Raw genomic sequence first — 27915 nt, 5'->3', positions numbered from 1 at the left:
CTGTTGCCATTGATTTGGAAATCTTTTCTTCTTTTCATTCTTTTCTACCATCAATCATGTTAGAGCAGGAGAACCTCCTTCCTCCAGGGTCACCTATCTCTGGTCATTCAGAGCTCATTCGCTGGAGTATCACAGCAGCCTTTCATGGTATCTGTTAGTCACAGCAGACTTTGCAGTGCCAATGGTCTCTGGCTTTTTTGGAAGAGGGGGGAAGAAGGGAAAATGATAATCTCTGCCTCTACACTTAACCATTTGATATGACAGCTCGTATGCCTCTCCCTCTGCCTGCTTCTTTTTCTTCTTCTAAATTTGGTCCCAGTCACTGATATTTCAGACTTAGCACGAACATTGAGTTACATGACAGAAAAAAGGGCTGATGTTTCCATCCTTTCATCTAGTTTACAAATGACTCAGTGAGACAAAGTTGGGTTAAATCAGTCCCCCCAGATTTAGTACCTCCCCCTGGTTTCTCCAAGAGAAGTTGTGGGCAGAAATTCATTCATCAAATGAGGGCCAGAAATAAATCTTTTGGCCTACCACCACACCCCACCGTGTACCGTCAGCAGTGGGTGATGGCCAAGCGCTGGCACTAAAGGATAGTTGACTAGACATTTAAAAATGTCTTCCCTTTTCTGGCACCTCTTTCTGTAGAAAGACTGAACATTTGATTTAATTCACTAGACATTAGTCACCTACTGTATGTCAGGCCCTGTGCTGGGCACTGGAGAAACAAAGGAAAACGAAGACACAAGTGCAGCAACCTCCCCCAAGTCACACAGAGATTGAAACTCAAGTCTTCCTGACTCTAGTTAGCACCCCAGTCACCTGGCTGTACCCTTCACACTAACACCTTTCTTGTTGTTCAGTTGTGTCTGACTCTTCATGACCCTTTTGGGGGTTTTCTTGGCAGAGATACTGGAGTGGTTCACCATTTCCTTCTCCAGCTCATTTTACAGATGAGGAAACTGAGGTAAACAGGGTCAAGGGACTTACCCAGAGTCCCATACCTAGTCAGTGTCTGAGGCTGGATTTGAACTTAGCAAGAAAAATCAACCTGATTCCAGACTTGGTGCTCTGTCCATGGTACCACCTAACTGCCCTATCATGAAATAGTATCTGTCATGGAGCACAATTATCTGACATAAACAATGTGTTTTCAAAAATATTATTTATATGATTTTAAAAGTCTCTCATTGGCATTCAAAGTCCTTCATAAACCATCCCTTCTCCCTATCTTTCCAATCTTACTCACCCCCAGGTATTCTGCAATGCAGTGACACCACCTTGTTCTTCCTAGACCTGGGCATTTCCACTGGCTGTACCCATACCTGAAATTGTCTCCCTCCTCATTCCTGCCTGCTACCTTTGCCAGCTTCCTTCAGATCCCAACTAAGATCCCACCTCTAAAAGAAGCCCTTTTGGGTCCACCTTCATACCTTCTAGTACCTTCCCTCCAAAACGACCTCCAACTGTTTGCCTGTTGCTGTTTGCGTGCTATCTCCCCCATAAGACTATGAGCTCCTTGAGGGCAGAAAGCTCAAGGAGCTCAGTAAAAGCTCAGTAAAAGCTCCCGTCTTTTACTTTCCTTGGTATCACTAGTGCTCCATACATGGGAGATGTTTAATAAGTATTTGTGGACTCACTGACTGCATACTTTGTCTAACCCTAGTCTTATTCTCATTGTGGCATTTGATTCTCTATTTTTAGCAAGTTATTGGCTTGTTCCATAACTGTTTAGTATTTATGAATTTTACCTTACCAAAAGGATACTTGACTAAAAATTCTTTGAGGATGCAAGCTGAGCCCCCATACCTCTCTAATGTCACCTACCATGCCTAATACAATTCTAACTAGTCACAAGAAACCTCAGTGAATCTCTGTTGTATTGAATTCCTTATCTATCTGAGTTAAGTTGTTTATCATCTCTGGATATGAGACAAATAGGACATGTGTGTGCTCCCCTTCCCCCATCAAGCTTTAGAAGCTGGATACCCCTCCCAAGGACATGACTGATGCACAATTTCATGGAAGACCTGAAATCATCATGTGATTTAATGTGTCCCAGATAAATGAACCTTGCTTCCCACTCAGCACAGAAACTCAGCAGGCAGTGCCATGGCAATTAGTTTCTAAGGTTGCAGAGTCTTTGGATGAGAACTCAGCTTCTACATAAAGTATAATATGGTCATTTTATTTGCATCTCCAAGGGGAACCTGGGGGTGATCTTTCCATTTAACTACAACTTCCTTTGGTCTTCTGGTATTGTTTATAATGAGAATGTTAAGATTGAGATGATTCACTTTGCTCAGTTATGTTTGACTTTTTGTGACCGTATTTGGGGTTTCCTTTGGAAAGGTCCTGGAGTGGTCTGCTATTTCCCTCTCCAGTTCACTTTACAGATGAGGAAACTGAGGCAAACAGAGTCAAGTGACTTATCCAGGAATATACACATAGTAAGTGTCTGAGGCCAGATTTGACCTCAGTTCTTCTTGACTCCAGGCCCTGTGCTCTAACCACTGTGCCACCTAGCTTTCCTGTATGGCTTTAGAGAAGTCATTTAACCTCTCTGGGCCTCAGTTTCCTCCTTTGTAAAAATGAGAGATTTGTACGAGATGACCTCTGAGATCCCTTCCAGTTCAAAATCAACAATCCTACGATTTTGAATTCAAAAAACACGTAATAGGAAAGGGCAGCGTAAAGAATGCTGGGCCTAGAGTCAGGAAGACCTAAGTTCAAATCTGGCCTCAGGCACTTCCTAGGTGTGTGACCCTGGGCAAGTCACTTTACCCTATTTGCCTCAGTTTCCTCATCTGTAAAATGGGTTGGAAAAGAAAATGGTGAACCATTACAGTATCTTTGCCAAGAAAACCTCAAACAAGGTCATGGACTGAAATCTAAACAGCAATGGGAAAGGGCTGCCTGGGAAGGTTCCCTGCAAGATTTCCAAGAAGAAGCTGAATGGGCAGTTCTTGGGACAGCACAGTGCTGGTGTGGTTTTTTTTCTGAGAGTGACTTTCTCGTCTGATGGAATTTGTTATTGTGTTCTCTGCTCTCACACATTGCCTCCTCGAAGTCATCGGGACTTTGTTTAACACAAAGGAAAGTGAAACTGGGTGGGAATACTGGGTGGCCAAGGTCATGTGCCAAGCCCGTGGCAGGGATGTGACTCCCAGCTGACCTCTGACTCGGAGCTTCCTGCTCTTATCTCACATAGTGTAAGGAGTAACTCCAGGCCGGGAAGGCTGGCCTCATATTTCAACTTTGTATCCTCCCTCTTTACTACAACTGTGAGTAACTGACTGACTCATCCACCATTTCTATGAGGAAAATGTTTTCAGTGTTCCAAATGACCTGTTTTTAAATGAACTGGGGAGATGACCAACCTTGGAACCATTTCCCTTGGAAAATTATATCTTGTCCAGGAGGCCACAGTTCTAGGCCACTGATAAGCTGGAGAGGAAGGCAAGGAGGGTGGGAAAGGGGCCTGAGAAAATGCCATGGGATCATGGGTTGAAGGAGGGGTCTTTGGAGACAGTTGAAAATGCCTGGAGAAGACACACTGTTAAATTTTCAGCAGGATCATTTGTACCTCAGAAATGGGCAAATTGCAACAAATCAGGGCTTGATTTATTTTTCTATCCATGGTCTAGATTTAAGGAAGTGGTGGAGACAATGTTAATAACACAGCTTAAATTTCTTTTTCTTTCTCTCTTCCTTTCTTTTTCCGTTCCTTCCTTCCTTCCTTCCTTCCTTCCTTCCTTCCTTCCTTCCTTCCTTCCTTCCTTCCTTCCTTCCTTCCTTCCTTCCTTCCTTCCTTCCTTCCTTCCTTCCTCTCTTGAGAGCCATTGTTAAAGACTACTACTTGGGTTTAAGGAGCTAGAAACATTTAACCCTTGGAAGAGATGACTAGGGGGTTTGTTGACTAACTGATATGCTAGCTTTTCTTCAAACATTTCAGGGGAGCACTGAATCAGAATTTCAGATTGAAAAGATCCTCTGCCACCACCAGCAAGGTTCTCCATCCCTTGCCTGAGTCTTCCAAGCTAGGGCACCCCTTCTAACCCATCACCTCTTCACACACCTTTCGTTGTTAGCAATGTTAGCACCTAACATTCAGTCTAAATCTGTCTCTTTGGAATTTGAAGGGTTGCCTCCCACGTTAGAGGAGACATGACTTTGTGCCAAGTGGCCCTGCAGTGCAGAACCAGGAGCAAAGAGGCAACTTTAGACTTGATGTCAGAGGGGAAACTATATTCCTACCTCTCAGGGCTGCCCCAAAAGGGAGGAGGTTGCCTCTGCATGATTGTTTCCCTGAAGACCTTTAGGGAGATGCTAGGTAACCATAGGGATGCTAAAGTGGGAACTGCTTTTTATGCACAGGTTAGATTAGATGTGGGATCTTAGCTGACACTTGATGGAAACCAGGAGGGAGAGATGAGGAGGGGGAGAGGTCCAGGAATGGGGAATAATGAATGGATGTGCCTAGGAGGCAAGAGTTGGAATGCCATGATTGGGGATCAACAAAGAGGTCACAGTCATTGGATCAAGAGAATGTGGGACTAAGACTAAAAAGGTTTTAAAAGTCAAACAGAGAACTTTTATATTTGTTCCTGGAAGGAATAGGGAACCATTAGGGTTTACTGAATGGGTGACTGGGTGGGAGTGGGAAGCCATGACGTGCTCAGTCTTTTGCTTTAAGATCAATTTGACAGCTGAGTGGAGGATGGACTGAGATAGGCAGAGACCTGAGGAAACTAGACCAACCAGCCCCCTATGGCAATAGCCTAGGTATGAAGTGCTGAGAACCTGCACCAAGGTGGTAGCAGGGTCAGAGCACAGAAGGTGTACTTGAAATCTTAAGGTAAAAAAAGATAGGACTTAGTAACAGATTGAATATGGGAGTGAGAGAGTGAGGAGTCAAGAATGACCCATAGGGTTAAGTTTGGGCAGGGATAGGGGACCCAGATATCGGTTATAAGGGGGAAATATCCTCAGTCTGAGGTGAGAGCAGAATGGGAATTCAAGGAGGAAACAGATACTGGAAGGACAGAAGGGAGGAAAGAAGGGAAGAAGGGTTTATGACTATCATGAAGAACATAGCCTGGGTGGGCTTTCCCAGGGCTCTTTCCTTATTCTCCCTCTCCTTACCCTTCTCCTTTGCTAAGGGTGGGGAGGGTTAGGTGATTTTAGAAACCTGACATTTCACAAAATCACAGAATCTCTAACTTGGAAGGGAGGCACCTCCTCAGCCATCTAGGCTAGCCTAGACCTGATAAAGACTCTCCTGAGATACCCCCACAAGACTAAGCATCCAACTTTTGTGTGAAGAGGGAGTCTCCCTACTTCCCCAGGCTCCTCTACGAAGAGCTCTGCTTTTTGGAAAATTTTTAAGTATAATATCAAGCCTCCATTTGCCTCTTCTCAATTTCCACCCAGGGCTCCTCACTCTGTCCTAGAGGCCAACCCCAACATGTCTAATCTTTCTTCCTTGTGATAACCAGGGGGTTCCCCACCCCTGTCCTTCAAATACTGGTAGGCAGCCCCCTGCTCTGTCCCCAGGCCTCTTTCTATGATTCTTCATACCGTATACCACTTCCCTGGTTACCTTCTGCTGACTTGAGGCTTCTTAACCCTTTATAACCTGGCTCCCTCTGGCAGTCTACTGAAGCCTATGGACTCCTTGTCAGAACCATGTTAAACGTGCAAAAGATTACAAAGGAAGGCAAAGGTTACTGAAAACAAAGAGGTAATGGCTTTTATTTTTCTGATCCAAGGTCATAGACTCCCTGAAATCTATCCATAGACTCTTCTGCAGGTTAGGTAGTCCTGAGCTAAATGTTCTCCACCTAATCAATACCAAACTGATTCACCCCCTAAATTGTACTGTCCAGAAATGGCCACAGTAATCTAGATGTAGTTTGTAGGGAGAAGTAGAGAGGATCCAATACTTTTGTCCTGCTATTCATTTACACTGCTTTAGCTCTCTGGCAAATGGTTTTCACATTTCACTAGTCTGGTACTTGTCTGAAATAATCCTTTGCCCATTTATTCTCCTTTTAAGAAGTAAGAGACCTAGCTAGGGGGCACAGTGGATAGAGCACTGGGTCTAGAGTCAAAAAGACTTGAGTTCAAATCTGGTCTCAGATACTTCCTAGCTGTGTGGTCTTGGGAAAGTCACTTAACCCTGCTTGCCTCAGTTTCCTCATCTGCAAAATGATCTGGGAAAGGAAATGGCAAACCATTCCAATATCTTTGCCAAGAAAACCCCAAATGGAGTTACAAAGAGTTGGACATGACTGAATGAAAGCAATCACAAACAAGGAAGAGAGAGGCAGATCATTCTATAGGGGAATCAGATTCTATGTCTATCAGACAAAGCTCCCTTCCCCAAAGATACAGAATTACAAGATCAAAGATTTAGGTTGGAAGAGAATTTAGAAGTCACTCCCAGGAAGTTAAATGACTTGGCCAAGGTCACCAAGCTAATAAGTGGCAGAATCAGGATTTGAACCCAGGCCCACTGGCTCCAAACCCACATATAGGAATATATTTCAATGAAAGAAAGTGTAGAAGTGCTGGGTGGGTGGATCACAGCTTCACTCTAACTCTGTGATGTCACCACACCCAGCCTCCTCTCACTGCATGCCTCCACAAAGCAGAGAGAAGGGAGGATGTTGATTTGTAAAGTTCTTTAAGGCCTGAGGATGTGGGAGGGAATGTGGGAGTCTCTATCGGGATCCATTCTGGGAAACGTCAGGGACCAAAAAAGCCCAAGCTACGAAGCATGTGTCTAGAAAGATAAAATTGTCACCACCTAAACTGCATCTCCCTGCCCACACAAAAGCTCTAAAAATGTAGGAGAATCAGCACCTGTTCACAAAATTATGAATCGAGCAGGCTTGGTTTCCGCCGCTAACTTTCTCAACAGCTACCTCATCATTTCTTTTCTCGTAGGACTTATGTAACACAACTTCCTCGAATATATTAGATCTTTATCCGTGGAAATGCTGATTTAGCGGATGTACGTCCAATTAGCACCTTCTCCTAAAATGAAGAGTAGCTACACCTTTGAGTTCAGGGAGAGAGAGAGAGAGAGCACCAAAGGGAGGCTTGGTCCAGAAAGTGGAGATACTGAACTCCTTCCTGGCTTGATTTCACTTGCACTGACTTCACCTTGAAAGTGACTGATTCCTACCTCATGGAGAAGTGTGGGAGATTGTGCTGAGTGCTGGGCAAAGCATCGTAGGAAGGACGTTGACAACCAGCACGACCAGAGTGGGGTGAATGGGAAGGTTGAAAGGACTGGCCATTAAAGAGTCACTTAAAATAACTGGGGATGTTTAGGTTAGAGAAGAGAAGACCTTAAGAGCTTTCTGTCATTATCCGAAGGGGATTAGGAATTGGATTCCCCCTGCCTGGCCCCAGAGAGCAGAGCTGGAAATCAAGCGATTAGGGTATAGAGACATTTCCGTGTCTGATGCTCACAAGGTGGTGAGTGGCCACACCATGAGAGAACTTCAACAGAGGCTGGATAATCTCTTCTAGGATGCTTTAGAGAAGGATTTCTTAACTGGAGGGTCTAGAGGGCTGCCCTTAGGGGAGGAAAAAGGGACATTACCTTTACTAACCTTGAATTAAGTTGAGCATTTCCTTCCATTATGAATATAGGCAACAAGCATTATTCTGAGAAGGGTCTGGAAGCTTTGCCAGAGGCCACACCACTCAGAAAGGCTGAGAATGCCTGCTTCAGCTGTTTTGGAAGAAATGAGAAAGAGTAGAACTAGAGGACCTCTAAGGCTCTTTCCAATGTGGAGATCCCAGCAATCTGGAAGATATTTCAGGGCTGAGATGACAGAATTAAAAGGCCTCTCTTGCTGGTCCAGCCCATCTGCCCTCCTGTCTCTGTTGCCCTTACCTCTTCAGTTCTCATAAACTTCCTGTCCTACTCACCATCTGCCTTAGCACTTGAACCAGGTCTCATCTGGCCTGGATTCTGAACCATTGTTTGTCCTGACACCTGAGCTCTGAGTTTTCTCCCTTGTGCTTTCCTACTTGGTTGGTGACTCACTGCTTCACTCTGGCCATGCATCTGGACCCCAAAATACTTACCTGACCTTTGACTCACCACCTGACCTTGATACCTGGTTCCAGAGCATTACTAGTCTTTTTGTCTAATCCTGGCTGCCTGCCCCTGTCCTTCTTCTGCCTCTAACATTCAGGTGCCCAATATTGATACTATGCTAGGATACTTTTTGGATTTCCAAACTGAGGTGCCTGGAACAGTGATAAGACTTCTGGACAAAACAGAGAAGTCAGGAGTAGGGAAGTCACATTTATAGTAAAGATCATATGGTCATACATTTAGGCCTGAATGGACCTCAGAGCCCATCTACTCCAAACTCTTCATTTTACAAGTGAGGAAACTGAGGCACAAAGGGGCCATGTGACTTTCCAAAAACATCAGAGGTAACATTTGAATTTAGATCCACTGAACCAGCCGGTACTTTACAGTAGTCTCTCCCTAAATGTTGAATACACATTTACCTTGAGGTGCTGCAATTATACGGATATTACTAGGTGCTCACTATGTGAACAGCCCATCACTGGCAGAGCATCTAAGTGAAAGCATATGTGAGCTATGTGCTGGCCAAAGCACGGAAGTGAGCTCAGGACTGGAGATAAACACATGGAACTGCTGGGCTGGAGACATGAGCGTGGATGAGTTTTCAAAGTAAACACTGGAAGCATAATGGGCTCAGGCCTCAGTTTGGGGGAAATACCTATCTTCAGAGAATAATAATATCATTAAGGAGAAAGAAAGGAAGTCAACAAAAAAGCCAAAGAAAGGCAGGGGAAAACTAAGATGGAGCAGTGCCATGGAGGCCCAGGGAGGCAAGAGGCTCAAGGAGCAGGTGATGATTAAATATCAGATATTACCCCCCCAAAAAAGTCCCAAAAGAAACTAAGAAAATCTCTCTCTCTCTCTCTCTCTCTGTCTCTGTCTCTGTCTCTCTGTCTCTCTCTCTCTCTCTCTCTCTCTCTCTCTCACACACACACACACACACACACATACACACACACACCCATCACTGAACTGACTCTGGGGGAAAAGGAAGGAAGAAAGAAAAAAAGAAAGAGAAAAGAAGATGAGAAGGAAGGAAGACCTTCTAACAAATACGCATAGTCAAGTCAAACAAATCTCTGGATTCGTGATGTTCAAAAATTTGTGTTTCCTTCAACATCAATCGCCTCTTTTTTAAGGGCTCAGCAGCATTTTTTACCATTAGCCCTCTAGACGAGGGGTGGATCTTTGTACTGATCAGAATTCTTAGGTTTTTCAAAGTTGTTCCTACAATCTTGTGGTTACATAAATTGTTTCCTGATTATTTTCCCTTCCCTCCACATCAATTCACACATCTTCCCAGATTACTCTGAATTTATCCTTTTTATCATTTCTTACAACACAATAGTATTCCATTATGTTCACATCACATCAGCTTTATCACAATTGATGGACATCTCTTTAGTTTCCACTTTTTTGCCACCACAAAAAGAGCCAGCTGCTTTTCCTCATTCTTTGCTCTCCTTGGGGATACACACCTAGTAGTGGTATTGCTGAGTCAAAGGGTACATACAGTTTAGTAACTTTGGAGGAATAGTTCCAAATTGCTCTCCAGAATGACTGGACAAATTTATAGTTCCATCAACAGTGCATTAATGTGCCCATTTTCTCATAGCTAGGGCAGCTAGGATGGATAGAGGGCCAGGCCTAGAGTCAGGAAGACTCATATTCTTAAATTCAAATTCAGCTTCAGACATTTACTAGTTGTGTGACCTGGGCAAGTCACTTTACCCTGTTTGCCTCAGTTTCCTCACCTGTAAAATGAGCTTGAGAAGGAAATGGCAAGGCACTCCAGTATCTTTGCCTTGCAAATTTCAGTGTGGTCACAAAGTAGGACACAACTGAACAACAACCTTCACACAGCCTCCAGCATTTATCTACTTTCTTAGTCTAACAGTCACGAGCCTTAGTTCATCCCATTCTTTGGGAATGGATTGGCTTTCTTTCCTCCGTTATTCTTACCCATCTTGAAAGATCAATAGTAAATCATCATTTCCTCTGAGTAACAGAATTCCCCTAGTTTTGTGCCCTTGAATGCATTGAAGATATAATGTGTGTTAAGACTATATTCATGGTTTGTTTGCTTCCTAAAGTATCAGCTCCAGGAGAGCAGGGATGGTTTTTCACTTTGCATTTATATGCCACATAGTGCAGCACAGAAAGAACTGTCTTGGGAGCCAAGACTTGAATTCAAGTCTTATCTCTGACAAATACTGGCCATGTGACCCTGAGCTAGTCACTTAATCTCTCATTGCTCTAGGCAACTCTAAAACCTTGTGGAAAAGGTCCTGAGGTATGTTGGGAGGAGTTTCCTCACTTGGGAGTCACCCATACCAGAGCTCTGGTCCCTATTCCCTATCCCAGAGGTGTTAAACTTGGAACCAGTAACAGTTCTGAGTAGGGCCAAATCAAATTAAAAATTTAATTGGGCGATGTTTAACAAAATAAAGTATGATACAACATAGATAGCATTAATTTGTAGTTTTCTAAGTCAATATACAGCCTGCAAGAGTTCATTTCTATTCAACACTTCTGCTGTATCCCCTAGAACAGTTTACACACAGTAGGTGCTTAAGAGATGTTTGTTAAATGGGTTGGACTGGGTGACTGGAGCCATCATTAAACAGCCTGGGAGAGCTCCTCACTCAGTTGGTCTCTCAGAGGTCTCTCAGTTGGCTCCCTTCTTACTCAAATGTCCACATCACCCCATTAATGGAGCCTGGACCCAGCTTCCTTAGCCTGTGAGTAAGGTCCTTTCCCAGGGATTCCCCTGCCTACACTTACCTTTCCCTCAGAAATGGTTTTACCATCAAGGAGTGCTGGGCTGATAGCAGCAAGTCCTTTGTCTCTGTTGTTCACATTTCCCAACTTTTTCTATTTCAAACCACCACCAGGAGAGTTTCCTTTCTATTAATCATTCTGTTGTAAGAGTGTGTGATGAGTCACAACTATACTGCCTTCCTCAAAGAGCTTTTTTTTTTCCACTCTAGAAACTTGTTTCTATAGTGACTTTGCAAACTTTAAACCAGGGAATAGCTTGGCTTCCATGCAAACACATAAGCCTCCCAAAGACATGAATCACTTAGACTTTTGACTGGCCCTTCAGCAATGGAAAATGAAATGGAAGGAGCAAAATAGGGGAGATGATTATGGCCACTGAGCTTACCCAGCAGATCAAGCTCCTTAAAGTCAACAGTTTTCCACCAAGAGAACAAATGTTCCGTGTCAAAATACAAAGTTTTTTGTCCTTTGAATCTGTAGGCATGATGCAACTGTGTTTTTTGAAACATAGGCCTTTCCATATGTGACATATAAAAGGTTAGAAAGACATGGTTTCTGAGCAATTAGTCATTTTATTAATTATTGCTAGTATATAATAAAATGGTGGTCATTTGGCCATCTCTCCTAAACGAAAGACCCTTAAATGGCAAATGATGAAATTGAGATTTGGCAAAGTAAAGAGGCTTTCTTTTTTTTTTTTTTTTTTTTAAGGTTACATTGTTAGCACATGGCAAAGCTAGGATTTCTACCTAAGTCTTACAAGTTTTGTCAGAAGACATGTAAAGGGAGCCTGTGTGTGTGTGTGTGTGTATGTATGTGCACGTGCATGTGCATGCACCAGGGAGAAAGTAATGTCCTTGGGGGCTTGCAGGGCTACCTGCTTGCTGTGTTCTGCATATGTCAGAAAGCCCTTTAAAGGAAGCATAGGATGGTCACTTTGTTCCCAGAGAGTCAGAGTGCCAGAGTAGGTAGGGAGAGGGATTGTGAGCTCAAAGACTCCGGTGTTTTTCTTTTCTTTCTTCTTTTTAGGTCACATTGAATGGAGTTTCAGCAAACTCTGCCCATCACACTGTTGCCTCTTCCCATTACCACCCCCCTGCCAAGGCTGTATATTTGCGTTTGAGAGAGACAGAGACAGACTGAAAAGACAGAAACAGAAAGGAATATCAAAATGAAGTAAGGATACATGACAAGATAGATTATTTCCCACCAACCTGTTCTCCTGGGTTTCATGATCTCCATAAACATCATTCTGCAAGCTAAAATCAACTCAAACCTCTTAAGCAATTCTTACCCCTGGGGCCTCTCCTCCCCTCTGTTTGGAGAGGGTGGGGTGAATATTGGAGAGTTTCTCCCAGATCCTCCACTATTTAAGGAAGGCACACAAGGAGTTCACTTCATTATCCCCCCTGCCATATATTCAGAAACTCATCTTTCTGCAAGATGAAGTCAACGCTGTCACTCACACCTCCTAAGAGCATCTATCTCCTCCCCAGGCTGCTATTCAGAAAAGAAAGATTTTTGGTTTTGTGAATGGGTGATCTACCCCCATTAGATTGGGAACTCCTTGAGGGCAGACACTATCATGTGCTTTCTTTATATCCTCAGCACTGGGCACAGTGCCCAGCACCCAGTAGGCAACTAATAAATGTGTATTGGCTCTCTGACTCTGGAATAGAGAAAGAGCAAAGAAAGACAGCAGGAGGCATTAGGGTACCAGGAAAAGGGCATTGTCTCTGAAGACAGCGCACCTGGATTCAAATCCTGCCTCAGATGCTTACTACCTTTGGGATCTTGAGTAGTACCTCACTTCATTTCCTCTTCTCCTCAGTTTCTTCATCAGTAATATGAGAAAACTGGAGTAGGGGACCTCAAAGGTTGGCTTTGCTTCTCTGGTGGCTGCCCCTTTCCCCTTCCTCTTCCAGCCCCTCTCCTACTAATCCATATGCCTATCCTTCTCTCATTCAGAAGGAGGCAAATCTGTTCTGAGCAAATGTTCATCAATAGCAGTACTGAGTTTTTAGATCTGAGGGTAGGCACCATTGTATTTTTTATCTTTCTTTCTAGTACCTAGCAGAATGCCTGGCACACAGTAGGCACGTAATGAAATGGTCATTGATTGACTAAGAATGAGTGGATTTACGTTGAAAAAAATAGTCTGAAATTTGAGAAGGGCTCAGAGGTTGGGGGGGGAGCGGTGAAAGGGGGGGAAATCAGGTCATGTGGAAAATCTACATCTCTCCCACTTTTGCCATTTTATACCTAACTGGGCTAGGAGTCACTGGATTACCTGCTAGTTCCCTTCCATTTCTTCAGGTTGATATGTCCTACAAGGTCCCTGGGAACATATTGGGAAGTATTTTGCCATCCACCCCATTTGAAAACATGCCTAGGGACTGATTTTCAAAATCCAGTCCAGTTCTTGCCCTGCTCTCAGCTTGCAAAGTGTGCATGGTTTGCTCCCCAAGCCCTGCCTCTGAAGGCAGGAACATTTCAGCAGTTGGACCAGGGCCAGGGGCTGACCCATTAATAATTGCACCTAGACTGAAAATGTCAATGATGCGCTCCATGTCTTCAGAAAACAAAAATAATGGCGTTACCTAGGCAACCATGATTGGACTTTTCTCTCTTCCTTTGGGGATATAGCATAAAATATTCATAGATGTGCTTCTTGGTTAAAATGATAACCACTCCTTCCATGTGACCATATGTAAAACGTTTTTGGTTAGACTTTTCAAGAAGAAGGGGAGGATCTGAGATCTAGAACTAAAAGACACCTCTGAATATCAACCACTGCAACTCTTGATAAATGAAGAAACTGAATCCCAGGGAAGTGAATTGATTTGCTCCAAGTCACAGAGCTAGTGGTAATGGACAGAGTTGACATCTCAACTCTCCGAGCTAAGAGGCTGATATATTTATATCAGAGTGTAGCAAGAAGAGAGTTGACTGATAGGGCCAAGGGCTTGGTTTTCAATCCTGTCTGTGGCCCTGGGCAATTCCCCTAACCTCCTTAGACCTTGGTTTCTTCATTCATCACATGAGGGGGCAGGTCCTTTCCAGGTCTAGATTGATTATCCAAAAGGTGGAGTTCAAATCCATCAATCTGTCTACATGCACGGCTACCATTTGGATAATGAAGTTCTGCCCCCAGTTTGCACTGAGCTCTCAAAGGAGCCTCTGCTTTCACATCTCACACTTGTCATCATGATTTCTGCATCACCTTAGTCACTATTTCCTTCTTGGTATCACCAAATAGAAAGGATCCATTTCCCCTGTAGGAATTTTGGGAGTTTAACCATTGTGAATAATGGTGAGATCAGAAAGCAGTATAGCATGTTGATACTTTCCCTTGGCAGAGTTCACTCATAAGTAGAGAACAATATTTGTTTTGAATCCCTTGGACTTAATGCTGTTTGGCCCCAAAGTGTAGGACGAGGAACGATTTCAGAGTGGGAGCTGCAGTGTTGAGTTTCAGACCTGATGTACAAAAGGACATCTGAATAATCAGAGCTGTCCAGAAGTGGAATGCGCTCCTTCAGGAGGCACTTCCTGCAGGTCTTGGAGGAGAGGGTCGATGGCCACTTGTCAGAAATATCATAGTGAAAGATTCTTTTATGTGTCAGTTGGCCTGGAAAGTAGCTGGGGTCCAATCCAATATTCAAACTCTGAATTGTCCTATTCAGCAAAATCTTTGCATCTTTCTCCCCTTCTCTTCAACATCCTAGTTCAAACTCTCATCTCTTCTCATCTGGACTATTCAAAAGTCCCCCAGTCTGTCTCCTAGCCTCACACCTCACTCCAATTTGTTCTCTAAACACCTCCCAAAGTAATTGTACTAAAGTCCAGATCTCACTATGTCTCTCTCCTCAATAAACTGCAATGGCTCCCTAGTTCTGCCAGGACCAGTTATGAAACTTCTGTTTGGTATTTAAAACCCTTCACAAGCTGTTCCCAATTTAATCTGTCCATTTTCCTTAAATGACATTCTTCTTTACTCACCCTGTGATCCAATTCAACCCTCCTCATTACACAATGCTCCATTTCAGGTTTCTTCAAGACTGAGCCACTTGCTAGGAGAAGCCCTTCCTAGTCCCCCCAGGGGCTGGTACCTTCCCTTCTAGGCTATGTTTCATCTACTCTGTACTTACCCTGCAAAGACTCAGCCTTGGCTCATTCCCACCATCCATTGCCTTTACTCCTGAGCTGACTGGGACCGCTACACATTTTTTACTCAACCTCATTATTACAAGGCATTCCCTAATTTATTCACTAAGGCAGCTAAGTGATGCCATAGTGCATAGAGTACCGGGCCTGCAGACAGGAAGACATCTTCCTGAGTGCAAACCTGACCTTGGACCTGCCGGGTAACCCTGGGCAAGTCACTTAACCCAGTTTGCCTCAGTTTCCTCATCTGCAAAATGAGTTAGAGAAGGAAATAGCAAACCACTCCAGCATCTTTGCCAAGGAGTTCCCAAAATGGGTCATGAAGAGTTGGACACAACTGAACAACAATTGTCTCACTATCTTACTCTCCACAGTGGCTCCTCCAAACCTTTTCCATATCTCCTCAAACTTCTCATGCCCCACCCACCCCCATCCTCTCACAAGAGAATCTTACTTCTTTGTATCCTCAGCCCTTAGCATAGTGTCTGGTACATAACAGGAACTTGATAAACGTTTATTGACTTACTTATCCACCCTCCCCTCCCCCCAATTCCAATGTACTGTCTTTGAAGACAGACACTGTTTTTGCTTTTTCCTTAAATACCCAGATCTTAGTGACTGGCACATAGTAGGACCTTTAAAAAGGCTCATGCATTGTATGATGCACCTGTAGTTTCCACTAAAAATGTCAACTATTCTAGGTCTGGGGCTGTTACTTTCTCAAATCTACCTCTCCTGACCTGACCTCTCTGCTGACTCCAGTCTCCCATTTCCAACTGCCTGGCACACATCTCCAACTATATGTGTAGTAGACAACTTAACATGTCCAAAACAGAACCCATTACCTTTCCCCCTAAAGTTTCTCCCCCTCCTAACTTCCTTATCAGTATAGAGGGCAACACTATTCTCCCAATTCTTTAGGCTCCCACCCTAAGAGTGAGCCTGAACTCTTCACTCTCACACACATACCTCCCAATATCCAAGCTATTGCCAATTTCTCTCTGTACCATCTCTCAAACACACCCCCTTCTCTCCTCTGACACCGTCCCCAATGCAGTTCAGACCGTCATCGCCTCACCTCTAGACTGTTATAATAGCTGTTGGTGGGTCTGCTTGCCTGAAGTCTCTCCCCACCCCAAACCATTCTTCATTCAGTCACTAAAAGGATTTTCCTAAAACTCAGGTCTGATCCTGTCACCTCTCTACTCAATAAGGAGCTAATATGAAATGCTCTGTTTGCCGTTCAAAGCCCTTCCTAACCAGGGCTCTCCTACCTTTCCAGGGACAATGACCTCATGTCTGTTCTATGAACAAGGCATACCATCTCTTGACTCCACACTTTTTCTCTGGCTGTCCCCCATGCCTGGAATGATCTTCTTCCTCCTGTCCAACTACCTACCTCTCTGGCTTCCTTTAAGTCCCAATTAAAAGTCCATGTTCTACAGAAAGTCTTCCCTAACCCCTCTAAACACCAGGGCCTTGCCTCTTTGTCTATTTATGCTGTATATAGTCTGATAGATATGTGTATATGTATAGGTGTGCATATATCACATATATGACACATTTTCTATATAATATACACTCATATCATGTATAAAATATATGTAACACGTACACACATGTTCTGTACATATATGCATTGTATAAAAGAATTCATTAAATTAAAACACGTCCATCACATATATACTATACACATATGCACCATGTTACATATATTACATGTATACTACATACATATATATCTCTCATTTGCATGTTATCGAGAACACTTTGTCCTTTTGTATCTCCAGTGCTTTGGCACAGTGCCTGCCACCTAGCAGGTGCTTAATAAACTTATTGACTGGTTCAATACTTAAAAGTATTATCTGGCATCTACCAGGCTTTGTGTACTGACTGACTGTTAGGTATACACACTAAAGCGCTGCATGTCCTTGGGCCTCGATTTCCTTGAATGTCCAGTGGGAGCGGAGCCCCGAAGGGTCCTGAAGGACAGCCCCCACGGCTTGCCTTAAGGCTGGGGCCGGAGCTGGAGGGGGTTATCTGACCTTCGCCATTCAGACACAAAGGGGAAGCTTTCCTTTCTGGGAGGCTGACTGCGTGTCTCATACAACGTGACTCCCTTCAGGCTTCCTTGCTCAACCCCCAAGCCTCATTCCCCCCACACCCGCCGCACTCCGGTCTAGCCTGCCCTGCCCGCAGCTGCAGGGCAGAGGTGACGATGCCTCCTTTCGCGGCTGCAAAGGAAGCTCAGCTCCGCCTGGTGGAGCGGGAGGGAGCGCCTGGGTCACCGAGAGCTCGGGGATTTGCGCGGCGGAAATGTCAGGAGCGGCTCGGGTAAGGGGAGGAGCACGGGCTCCCTTCCCGGCGCTGGGGCGGACTCGCTGGGACTGGGGCGCTAATTACGGGAGAGGAGCCTGGGGAGGGGGGTGGGATGGCAAGAGGCGGCAGGGGGACGGGCCGAGTTTGCTACAACTCGGCTCAACGTGACCTAAAAAGAAGAAAGAAAAAACCACCGAGCGTCGGAGCGCCCGGCCTCCCTCCCTCCGTCCTCGGCTGTCCCGCGCGCCCTCCCCGGCAGGGGCTTGCCGACGCACGTACTTGCAGCGGACTGCAAGCAGCTGGCCCTGCAAGCCCCCAAGGACATGGCTTTCTCCTCGGCGCATGCACGCACACGCACACGCACACACATGCACTCACTCACACACACACACACACACACACACACACACACACTCACTCTGAGGGAGGAACCTTCAGACGGAGGTGTGAGAACGGGGCAGGGCTTGCCAGGATCCTTTGGGCGGCGAGGCTCCCGGTTCAGTGCCACTCCCCCTCCGGGCTGCTCGCCAGCCTGCCTGCCTCCTCCTCTCGCTCCTCCCCTCGTCGTGAGGGGGCCGGGAGAGTGGTTTACAGGAAACACTTTAAAACAGCTTAGCCAGTGAGGCTGGGCGAGCGCCGCGAGCAGTCTGCTTCCACGCCAGAGCGGTGGGCTCCAGCGCACTCCACCCTGGGCATGGTGTCTCGGGGGAGCCGAGAACTGGGAGCCTGCGCGCCCTAGGTGCTGCTGGCGCGGCTCCACGTTCTCGCAGTGGCCTGCCCCGGCCAGTCCGCGCCAGCTCCGGCCAGCCCCGGGGGTGGGGGAATCGGGAGGATATTCTTTCGGGCTCGCCTGACCTCTGGGGAGCCGCAGCAGAGCCTGTCACGTCCCTCGCGGTGCCGGCTGCCCCTGGCCCTCGGCGCCCCGCAGCTGCTGGTGCAGGTAAAAAGAATCTGGCTGGGGCCTGGGGAGAGGAGTGTTAGGTGGGCACCGATCACCCTCCGCACCTTCGTTATCACCCACCTCCATTGCCACAGCCGTTCATAGTCAGCATCTTCTGCCTGCTCTGGACCTTCCATCCCACCCCCCAGAAAGGGGAGAAAAAGGAAGAGCTAGCTGAGAGCTCGCCCCGATTCCAGGCGTGTAGGGGGTGGTGGTGGAGGTAAGCGGTGGAAAAGTTTGGGGGATCGAATAGGGAGTGGCTGCTCCTGGGCTTGGCAGGAGCTCTGGAGAGAGAGAAGGGAGAGGAGATCAGTAGACGGACAAGGTGCCCAATGTTGTTGGGGTCCTATTGTTAAGGGTTTTTCGTGAAGGGACCGGGGGCTGGACAAGATTCTAGAGCATCAGCCCCCACTCCTTTTATCGTCTCGCTCCCTTCCCTGCACCCTTGTTCCCCCAATCCTCGGGTTCTGGGGGACAACTTTTGTATTGGTGTTTTTCCTAAGGTGAGGACGGTGTAGCCCTATCCTTATGGGTTACTCGTAGCCCCTGCCAGCGGAAAAAAAAATGTGACTGCGTCCTCTCGGGCTGTCGTCCCCTCAGATGGCAGTGCTCTCAGTGTGTCCGAGTGCACCAGGGTTTGCTCTGGGCAAAACATAGCAAGGCAGGGCAGGGCAGGAGATGTTGTTTTGGCCCTGGGACAGGGTGCCCTGCACTGGGCTTCCTGTCCCCCGGGTTTGAGAGGCTTCGGCTGTGGGGCCAACCACACCGGGAAATTGTTTTACCTCTTCTCAGTGGGGGCATTGGTGTGCCCCAGAAAGAGGTGGTATTCATGGTCATTCTCGCTGACCTTGTTCGTCCCAGGCAGGCTGTCACCCAGGCAGGTTTTCCGATTGTCTGTACAAGCAATCTATCTGAAGGATCTCTCTCTCTCTCTCTCTCTCTCTCTCTCTCTCTCTCTCTCTCTCTCTCTCTCTCTCTCTCTCTCTCTCTCTCCCTCTCTCTTCCCTCTCTCCCTTCTTCCCTCCCTTTCCCTCTCCCTCTCCCCCTCCCTCCCCTTTCTCCCACTCTCTGTTCTCTCCCTTTCTTCTCCCAAGCCCTTGAGAGCAGGGGGAACAGTTTTTCCGTAAAGGTTTTGTCTAACTTCCGCGTTAGAGAAGGTTTGAGTGCCCACAGGATGGAAATTAGCCGGACATAAATGGACAAGGAGGAGATTTCGGTGAGGTGGGAGAGATAAGCCTGGGACTCGAGAGTGCCCTTTTAAAGCCAGTCCTGCCTGGGTGCCAGTCTGTGTTTCCCATTCATACACTTCGTGGACCGGCTCCATCTTGGACCCTACTCGCAGCATTCTGGACAGGGTCCCTTGCCCATTTATCATCTCTGGGGAGGCTTCTCACCCTGGGGGTTTTTGGAATTCAGAGGGCTGCCGGAGGACTCTGGCTTGGGCATTGCCTTCCCAGAAGAGGCCATCAGGAGGCAGTGCAGGACTGGGGCTTTAAACAGCTCCTCCTCCATCCCTCCAGGGATGATGTGAGCGCTTGTGGGAGAGAGGAGACGAGCTGCGTGCAACTAAGTGCTTGTGAGTCAGATGTCTAGTGACACAAGGACAGGGCATGCAGGTTCGTGAGAGGGGACGGGAGGCTTCTGGGTTTGCACCTGACAATGAGCTCGTAGCTGCTGCTGCTCCCCTCTCTGCTCCTGGGAAACGTGTGAGGGAGTTCAGCTACCCAAGACAAAGGCAAAGGAGGTGAGTGCGCTCTCAGGACAGTCAGGTGTAAGAAGCAGTGCTGCCTCCCTGCCCCCCAAGCCTGTAGTCGAAGCCAGCCTGCTTGAATCGCACCCCGTCTGGCTCTCTGCGGCTGGAGTTTGGAGAAAGCCTTGGGTGAGCGAGCGCCCAGTGCCCCGTGCCCAACCTCCACTTTGCGCTGGGGAGCTTAGAGAGACGGCGGAGAAAAGGGGAAGAGAGGGCTGCCTCGGAATCATTTGTTTGGGGCTGGGGTTGGTGCTTGCTCTGTGTTTCTTAGGGAGAAGAGGGCGAGTTTCAGGCTCCCTCTGCGGTTGGGCTGGGTGTGGTGGGGCATAGGGAGAGGTATTAACCGGCTGTACAAGTAATTCCCTGAGGAAAGATCACTAAGTCCTGAAGAATGAAGCCTAGGTTGGCCAGTTTCCAATTGATTGATGACTGATGGCAGGTTTCACCTTTTCATGAAGCCTCGGCTGGGGCCTCAGCTCACAGGGACCTCCCAGGCTCTTCCGCCTTTTGTAACCATTGTGCACTAGTTCATATTGATACCTTGTAGCCCACCCTCCTTTCCTTTTTTTTTTTTTTTTTTAAGTACTGTGAAATCTGACGATTCATGCTGCTGGGGGAGAGAAGGAGGTGGACGCATTTTCATAGGTCACTGGTCTCCCCAACTCGATGATAAGGCACCTTACTCTCTATACCCTGATGAAGCCGGGGCGACTGTAGGCAATTTGACTTAGGGTCGAAGGCTGTTTTGGTTTTGTCTTTGCGTCTCAACCCCACCGACTGCTTCCTAGATACTTTGAAAATGAGAGTTGCTTTAGATGAGGACGATCATCTGTGGTCTTTACTTCATGCTTCTTGTGAAGTTCCTGGTTTTCTTAAGAAGTCAGATTCCTCTCAGAGAGCTAGCCCTCCTTCTGCGACCTCAGCCTCCGGTGTACTTGGATCACTCACTGCCTGACAAATAGTAATCGCATTTCCTTCCTTCCAAATGGTTTTCTGAAATGCAAGGACTCTCCATTTTTTCTCCCTGACATAGCTATGAGTAGTGATTAATGCCACTGTTGCTTGCCGGTCTCCTTTTGTCATATTCTTAGATCAGGAGTAACATTTAGGAGTTGTGGGGTGTGGAGAGAAGGCAATAATTCGGTCATGCTCTTATTGTCCAGCCTTGGAACAGCTTCATCTGTTTGGAGCCTTGGTGCTGAGGTGCAATTGATTTTGTGAAACCAGAAGAATTGGGATTTGCTGTATCTATCTCCAGAGAAGCATTTTGTGAATTCTCTTTCCCTGGAGAGTCCCATTTGCAGTTACCCACACCCCCACCTTCCATGTGCCCTCTTGTGTCTCTTCATAAACTGTCATCCCTCAGGTCTGAATGAACCCCTACCTCACCTCTGCCTCTGCCTTATGGAATACTTATACCATCTCCTGGATTGGGGGATAGTTAGGGGCTTTCCTAATCTTCCCCCCATGTTTGTATTTGCTTTGTCACTATTTTTCATTTGCCTGACTTCTTGTTTCCCCCAATAGAATCTATTCTTCTTGCAAGTGGAGACTCTGGTTAGTTGATTAACTGATTGACTGAGCATCTAACATAGCACCTACCAGTGGACCTATAGTAATAAATGCTTACAATGACCTGGTATACTCTTTGTTGAATGAATGAATTAGTAGGTATTTAAGTGGTCCCCCAGTTTTTTCACATTTTTATTGAGATATCCTTTTTACATCACCTTCTTTTCCCTAATATATTCTCCCCATTGCCTCCAGAGATCCATTCCTTATAACAAAGAATGAAAAAGAAAGAGAAAAAGAAAGTTTCCACTACCACACAACACAACATCTAAGCCTACCATCGTATGCAGCATCACATACTCATACCCACCCACCACAGCAAAGAACCACAACAATAGCAATAGTAGTTGGTCTTTATGTCTTAAGATTTGCAAAGTGCTTTACAGATGTTATCTCCTTCAGTCTCCATGGCATCAGCCGGTGAGGTGGGTTGATCTCATTTTACCAAGGGAGAAAGCGAAGGCATTTGCTGGGGGTCACATAACTATTAAGTGTCTGAGGGAGGACTCCAAGTGTCACCAGTTTCCAAATGAGCCTGTTAGTCAAGGCAGCTGATTGCCAGTGTAACCTGATGCCAAGATCAATGATTGATAGAGGATTCTAATCGGTGCACTTTTCTTCCTGCCTAGGTTCTGGTCTGATCATTGAATAGTGAAGAAGGTGACTGTCCTTCACAAAAGATGGAAGCCGAGTCCGGGACAGCCTGTATCGTGCAGTCACATTGTCCTTCTGATGAGTTTCCTTGCCAGATGAGACTATCTGAGAAGATTGCCCCAGTGAAGACTTGTTTTAAGAAAAAGCAAGTTCAGAAGAGGCTCGGCTCGGGAACCTTAAGAACCTTGAGGCCAATATTAAACACCTTATTGGAATCGGGGTCACTTGATGGCGTTTTCATGCCTATGAACCCAAGTGGAAATGGTGGTAGCAGCATGTGCCCGCCAACTGTGAAAAAAGCATTGGGAATGAATTCATCATGCCCACCGGTGGGCAATGATATGAGCATTCTTCTGTCTGGAGGGGCAGATGTCGGGAGACCAATACCAGAAGCCAATCCTTCCTCAGAAGATACCGAGCAAGTGGTCCCATCCCAAGACCATGGCTTCCCATCAGAAACTACCACTGGAACTGTGCCCGATCCTGCTGTGGGGCCCTTCCAGGATCCCCTCTTGCACACAGCCACCAGTGATGTCCCTGTTAGTCCTGACTGTACAGAGAAGGCCATAGATTGTATTCCTGGTTTGTTTCAACAGGACAGTTATGCCCTCCAATACAACTTAAACACCAGCAACAAGCTGAATACTGGACTCTTCCAGGGTAAGAGTGAGGAGGCTTCCCTCGATCTGGTGTTTGAACTGCTGAACCAGTTACAGTATCACACGCACCAGGAGAATGGGATTGAAATTTGTATGGATTTCTTGCAGGGCAGTTGTATTTATGGCAGTGACTGCTTAAAACATCACACGGTCTTGCCCTACCACTGGCAAGTCAAGAGGACGGCCAGTCAAACATGGCAGAGTGTAACCAACGATTCTCAGGAGCATTTGGAAAGACTATTCTGCAATCCAGACAATGACAGAGTGAGACTCAAGTACAGGTAAGTAAGTGGCTGCTTGCCCTCCAGCCCACTGCTGGCTGGTTACTCTCTGTCCTTTCAGCTCCAGAAGAGCAGACTGTTCTTCCTAAATTTTCCACCTTTCCTTTTAAAGGAACAGAATTGTCTAAACAATTCTGATATCTCCCTTTGGTTGCACTTCATACTCATTACTTAAGGCCATCAGGGCTTTAGCATTTGGAAAATCCAAATAGCCCACATTTTCTGCAAGGCATTCTTACTGAATTGGGTGTGGATTGAATTTGATGAGCCAAGGGATCTTTTCAATGCAGAGATGGCTACTTAAAAGAATCCTGTGGTGAAACTTTTTATTTTACTCTCTCATTTATGTAGACATTTGGCTTTTCTATATCGGGATTTCCTTGAGCAGTAACATGATTTGTGGGGCACACTTTGGGATTATTTTCACACCCAAATCAACATGTTCTGAGCTGTGACTAATTACTAATAATTCAGACAACCTGACAAACTCCTTTTGATGTTTGTCCTTATATCAGACAAAACTCTTAGTGCCTTACTGACACCAGAAAGGTTTTAGTCAAGTTCTTTTTGATTTTTCCTTTTATTAGCTATTTTAAAGCTTTTTTCTTAAACCACTGTGATAATTATTTGATGCACCTTCATCAAGAACTGGAGTTTTTTGCCTTAATTGTATCATGGAATTCTTCAGTGGATGGGTAAAGCATGGACCACTTCACAGCAAAATGTTTCTTAGGTAAAATAGAATTACACAGGAAACCAGTTATACTGAAATATGGCTATTAAGATATTTTTAAAAAGAAAATAAGAGGTTAAAAACCTCTGGCCTAGAAGGTTACATTTTGACTGAAGTGTCATTTAATATTTAATGAGGTCAAAAGGTATACTGCTTTGTCTGTTGTGGGAAAAGCTCTGGTTCCATGTACAAGAAAATCTTAGTTAAATGGTCCTCTTCTTGTGGTGTCAGTGTTCAGGGAACTGCATTTCACAGGGAACTTGTTTCCATGTCCTAATTCCTCTGAACTTTGAAATAAAGAGAAAAACCATAGAGTATGTGCAAGTGTGTGCAAAGTTCTTGACCCAAAAACATTCTGTTGTAGCCTTGAGAGTTCGCTTTCTTTGGGTCTGAGTAAGAAGTGATTGCTATTGATGGCATTGTGTTCATGACCAAGAATTGAAACTTGTTCGGAATTGGGGAGAGCACCATCTCTGGAATAGCAATGAAAGAAGGCTGAGAATTCCAGATGTTATAAGTTGGTAGGATGGTGGGGGCTGAGCCAAAAGAGGAGGCAGTGGCAGCCTGGGAACTGAATGGGCCCAACTCCCAGCTGGGTGACTGTTGTCCTAATGTCTGAGGGTTCACCAGCATGGTCCAAGTGACTTGTCCAGCTTTCTTCATTTCAGCATGAACTCTCTTTGTTTGATGAATGATCTTAGAATGTCAGAGTTCTTCATCTTTTTTGTGTCTTGGATCTAGTAGACAGGCTAGTGAAGCCTCTAGACCCCTTTTCAGAATCATGTCTTTAAACGCATAAAACAGAGTTCATAGGATGACCAAGAAAACTGAAATTCAGTTGCCAAAAAAAATCTTTAACCAATTTAAGGGACTTCAGGTTAATTACCCTAATTGTATCAGAGAAATCTGGTCTTTTAACAACTTTCCAGTGATCCCCACCCTCTTAATACAGAAAAATAGTTAAGAAACTATCTAATTCAGTGATCCCATCTGGCAATGTAGGCAATGTTATACTGAGTGTTCTCACTCTTTTACCGAAAGGAGGGAAATACTTATCTTGGGAGGAGTCAGGCAGTCAATATTGTTGTCCAGTCATTTTTTGTCACGTCCAACTTTTTCTGCCCCTATTTGGGATTTTCTGGGCAAAGATATTGGAATGGTTTGCCATTTCCTTCTCTAGTTCATTTTACAGATAAGGAAACTGAGGCAAACAGGGCTAAGTGAGTTGCCCAGGTCATACAGCTAGTAAATATCTCGGGCCAGGTTTGAACTCAGAAGATAGTCTCCTGAATTCCAGGCTTGGTACTTTATCCACTCCACCACCTAGCTACCCCAATAAACATTATTAAGCACCTGTTACATGCCAGGCATTGTGCTAAGCACTGGATATAAAAAGACAGTCTTTGCCATCCAGGACCCCACAATCTAACAAGGTTGGGGTGGGGAGGAAGGTATCCCATCTGGGGGTATGGGGGAGAAGTCCCAAAGTCTCACCTGTGTCCAGGTGAGAAATGAGAAGATATCTGAGCGGAGGATCCTTCCTTAAGCCTAGGGCCTAGAATTCATGGCCCTACTCTCCAATCAGAGAAGAGGTTGAGTAGTAGTACCAAGGCTGGTTGAAGGATGACAAGGTCACCCACAGCAATTCAGCTCAGCACCGATCATTATGTGTGTGCATTTTTATGTCTTTCAGTGAAAAATGTAGGAAAAATGTGGGCACGAGGTCTTTATGTGAAAAGCCACCTTGAGATGAAAGTCAGGTGTGTCAGAACTATAGGTAAATAGAAATTCATCTTCCAAATATTTTGTGTCATTGCTTTCTTTTATTGGGATCATCAGGATTTTTCTGGGGATCTTATGATTTTAAAAAGCAACCATTTTTCCTATGAAGAAGAAAGCAGTGTGAGGTGGGAGAAAATGACTTCCTTATTTTTTTCAATTTTTTTTAAGCCCTCTGTAGCAAATAGTTATATTTTCCAAGTTCTTTCAGGGTACACATAAGCTGGCAGTTCTAAATTGGTGTGACCAGGGTGATTAATTAAAAAACAAAACAAAACCCTCCCAGCCTCTTTAATCCTTCCATTTCCAAGTTGGGAAATTGGGCAGTGACCACCCCCATCATTTCCAGGCTGGTGAATACTTTCAGCATCTTAGTACACTGAGTTTCTGTCTATTTAAACTGACCAGGAAGAAACTTAATCAAGGTCATTTTCAAACACATTACATTCTGTTACCATGAGTAAAGTGAGAGAGGAAGAAAAGTAGTTTGATCCTAGAAAAATCCAGGAACTAGTCTGAGGTCATCGGGGCATTCCATGTTTTGTTCTCTGTTAAAGGCTGTTCTGGGCTAAAGTACAGAAGCTGACCTTTGAGCCGCTCTTATGGAGTTAGTTACAAAGCTGGCTCAGGGCTGCTGGCTTTTAAAAATAGTTTTAGTGAGGATGATGCGTATTATACACTTAATGCAAAAGACATCTTAAATCCGTTCGTGTTTGTATGTGTTTCTATATATGTATGTATGTACCTATATGTAAATATGCATTTATGGATGTGCATGTACATATCTGTATGCATTATGTATTTCCTATATATGTATATGGGGGGGAGGGCTCCTGGTTTGAGTCCTGCTGATGACCTACACTGGCTGTGTGAATGTGGACAAGCCAGTTAGTGCTTTCTCCTACTCAGAGTTATTGAGCAGGTACTAGAGTTGAGAAGGAGGTTTCACACTAGGCTAAGGAGCTGATTCCACATACAGGTCATGATGGAGTGGGGGTGGGGCCCGGCTGGGAGACAAGGGACACAGTGTCTTTCCTAAGTTTGATGTGAACATTGGGTTTTTTTGTCATTATTGTCAATAAGACTTGTTCCCCTCAATGCCAGTATTGATAGTAATACCATCGTTGATGATTGAATGGATGGACATTGCCCGAAGGTCACAAACTGAACACTCAGGTTTAGGACTTCAGATGGGGAACTTGGCATCCCAAATGAATCTTCCACGGGATCGACCTGTGGTCAGTACAACCTGGTTTTCCTTGTATTCCCAAGCGATGTTGGGTTTCCTAGCAACAAGATGCAGATAGCGGCATTGCCCAGAGATTTGCAAACAAGCCAGAGCAGCCCAGTTCACATGGTTACCACATTATTTGGCTAAAGCTTATTAATCTCTTGTGGTCAGGCTTGTAAAGCTAGTCTATCTATGCAGATTGCATACAACCAGGAAGCAGCCCTCCTCAGCACTTTGTCTAGTGGCTGGGGAAGGGCCAAGCTGGAGTCAGCCGCAGGGCTAACCAATGGGTGTCGGCTGTTTGTGTTCCTTGTTTGCCGCAGTTGATGTGGCATGGTAACTAACTGGCTACCACACTTGGTATCCACAATATCTTCATTGTGTGGAGTTTCAAGAAAATTCATAATTCCGGGCCCCTGGCAGAAAAGAGGGTTGGGGCCAAGCCCTCCTGGGTTAAGCCTGTTGAAAATGAACCAGTTCAGATTAGGCAGATGGAATTTCTTAAACATCTCATTTTCCCAGTTGGTTTCACTCTAAGATATTCTTTAACTCAAAAAGGCATGCAGCTTATTCATTTTATTCCTAGGGATAAAATCAGATGACAAGGTTGTATTGGATGGTAGCCTAAGGTCCTTTTCAATGCTTTGATTCTGTGATTCTGTGAACACATTTGCAATAAAAATTTAGTGCCTGCTGATTTAACTGGTTTGTTTTCAATGGAATAGTTTTTGTTCTCCCCCTTTTTTCCAGTTTGGCCGCCAGCCTGACTGATGAGATAGGAGGGTTTGCAATGGATTTTCTTATGCTTTTGTACATCTGCAGATGTTTAATGCCAACATCAGCTGGACACCAGTGGTGGGCCCAAAACTCTGTATATCCAGTGCTGAGACTTCCTTTTGAACCTAGGATAGGCCTTGGAGTAATTCC

General features: G+C 45.4%; 1 protein-coding gene across 5 annotated transcripts in view; it reads left to right on the top strand.

The window, feature by feature from the left end:
* The first annotated feature begins 17284 nt into the window (after window positions 1–17284).
* The window catches only part of TIPARP (TCDD inducible poly(ADP-ribose) polymerase), a 48477-nt gene continuing 37846 nt past the window's right edge, over window positions 17285–27915 (top strand). The window contains exons 1-2 of one of the 5 annotated variants that reach the window (XM_072618655.1): window positions 17285–17404; window positions 22281–23245. In XM_072618655.1, coding sequence (XP_072474756.1) covers window positions 22332–23245 — 914 coding nt within the window. In that variant the 5' untranslated portion in view covers window positions 17285–17404; window positions 22281–22331. Of the gene's footprint in view, window positions 17405–18007; window positions 18330–18462; window positions 18550–19890; window positions 20074–22280; window positions 23246–27915 lie in introns of those variants that run through there. The other 4 variants (XM_072618652.1, XM_072618656.1, XM_072618654.1 and 1 more) reach the window with 4 other exon arrangements.

The sequence above is a fragment of the Notamacropus eugenii genome, chromosome 6 (assembly GCF_028372415.1).
Source record: "Notamacropus eugenii isolate mMacEug1 chromosome 6, mMacEug1.pri_v2, whole genome shotgun sequence".
In the NCBI taxonomy this organism is placed as follows: domain Eukaryota; kingdom Metazoa; phylum Chordata; class Mammalia; order Diprotodontia; family Macropodidae; genus Notamacropus; species Notamacropus eugenii.
Note: the sequence above shows the minus strand (reverse complement) of the source record. Positions and strands in the feature narration are given on the sequence as shown.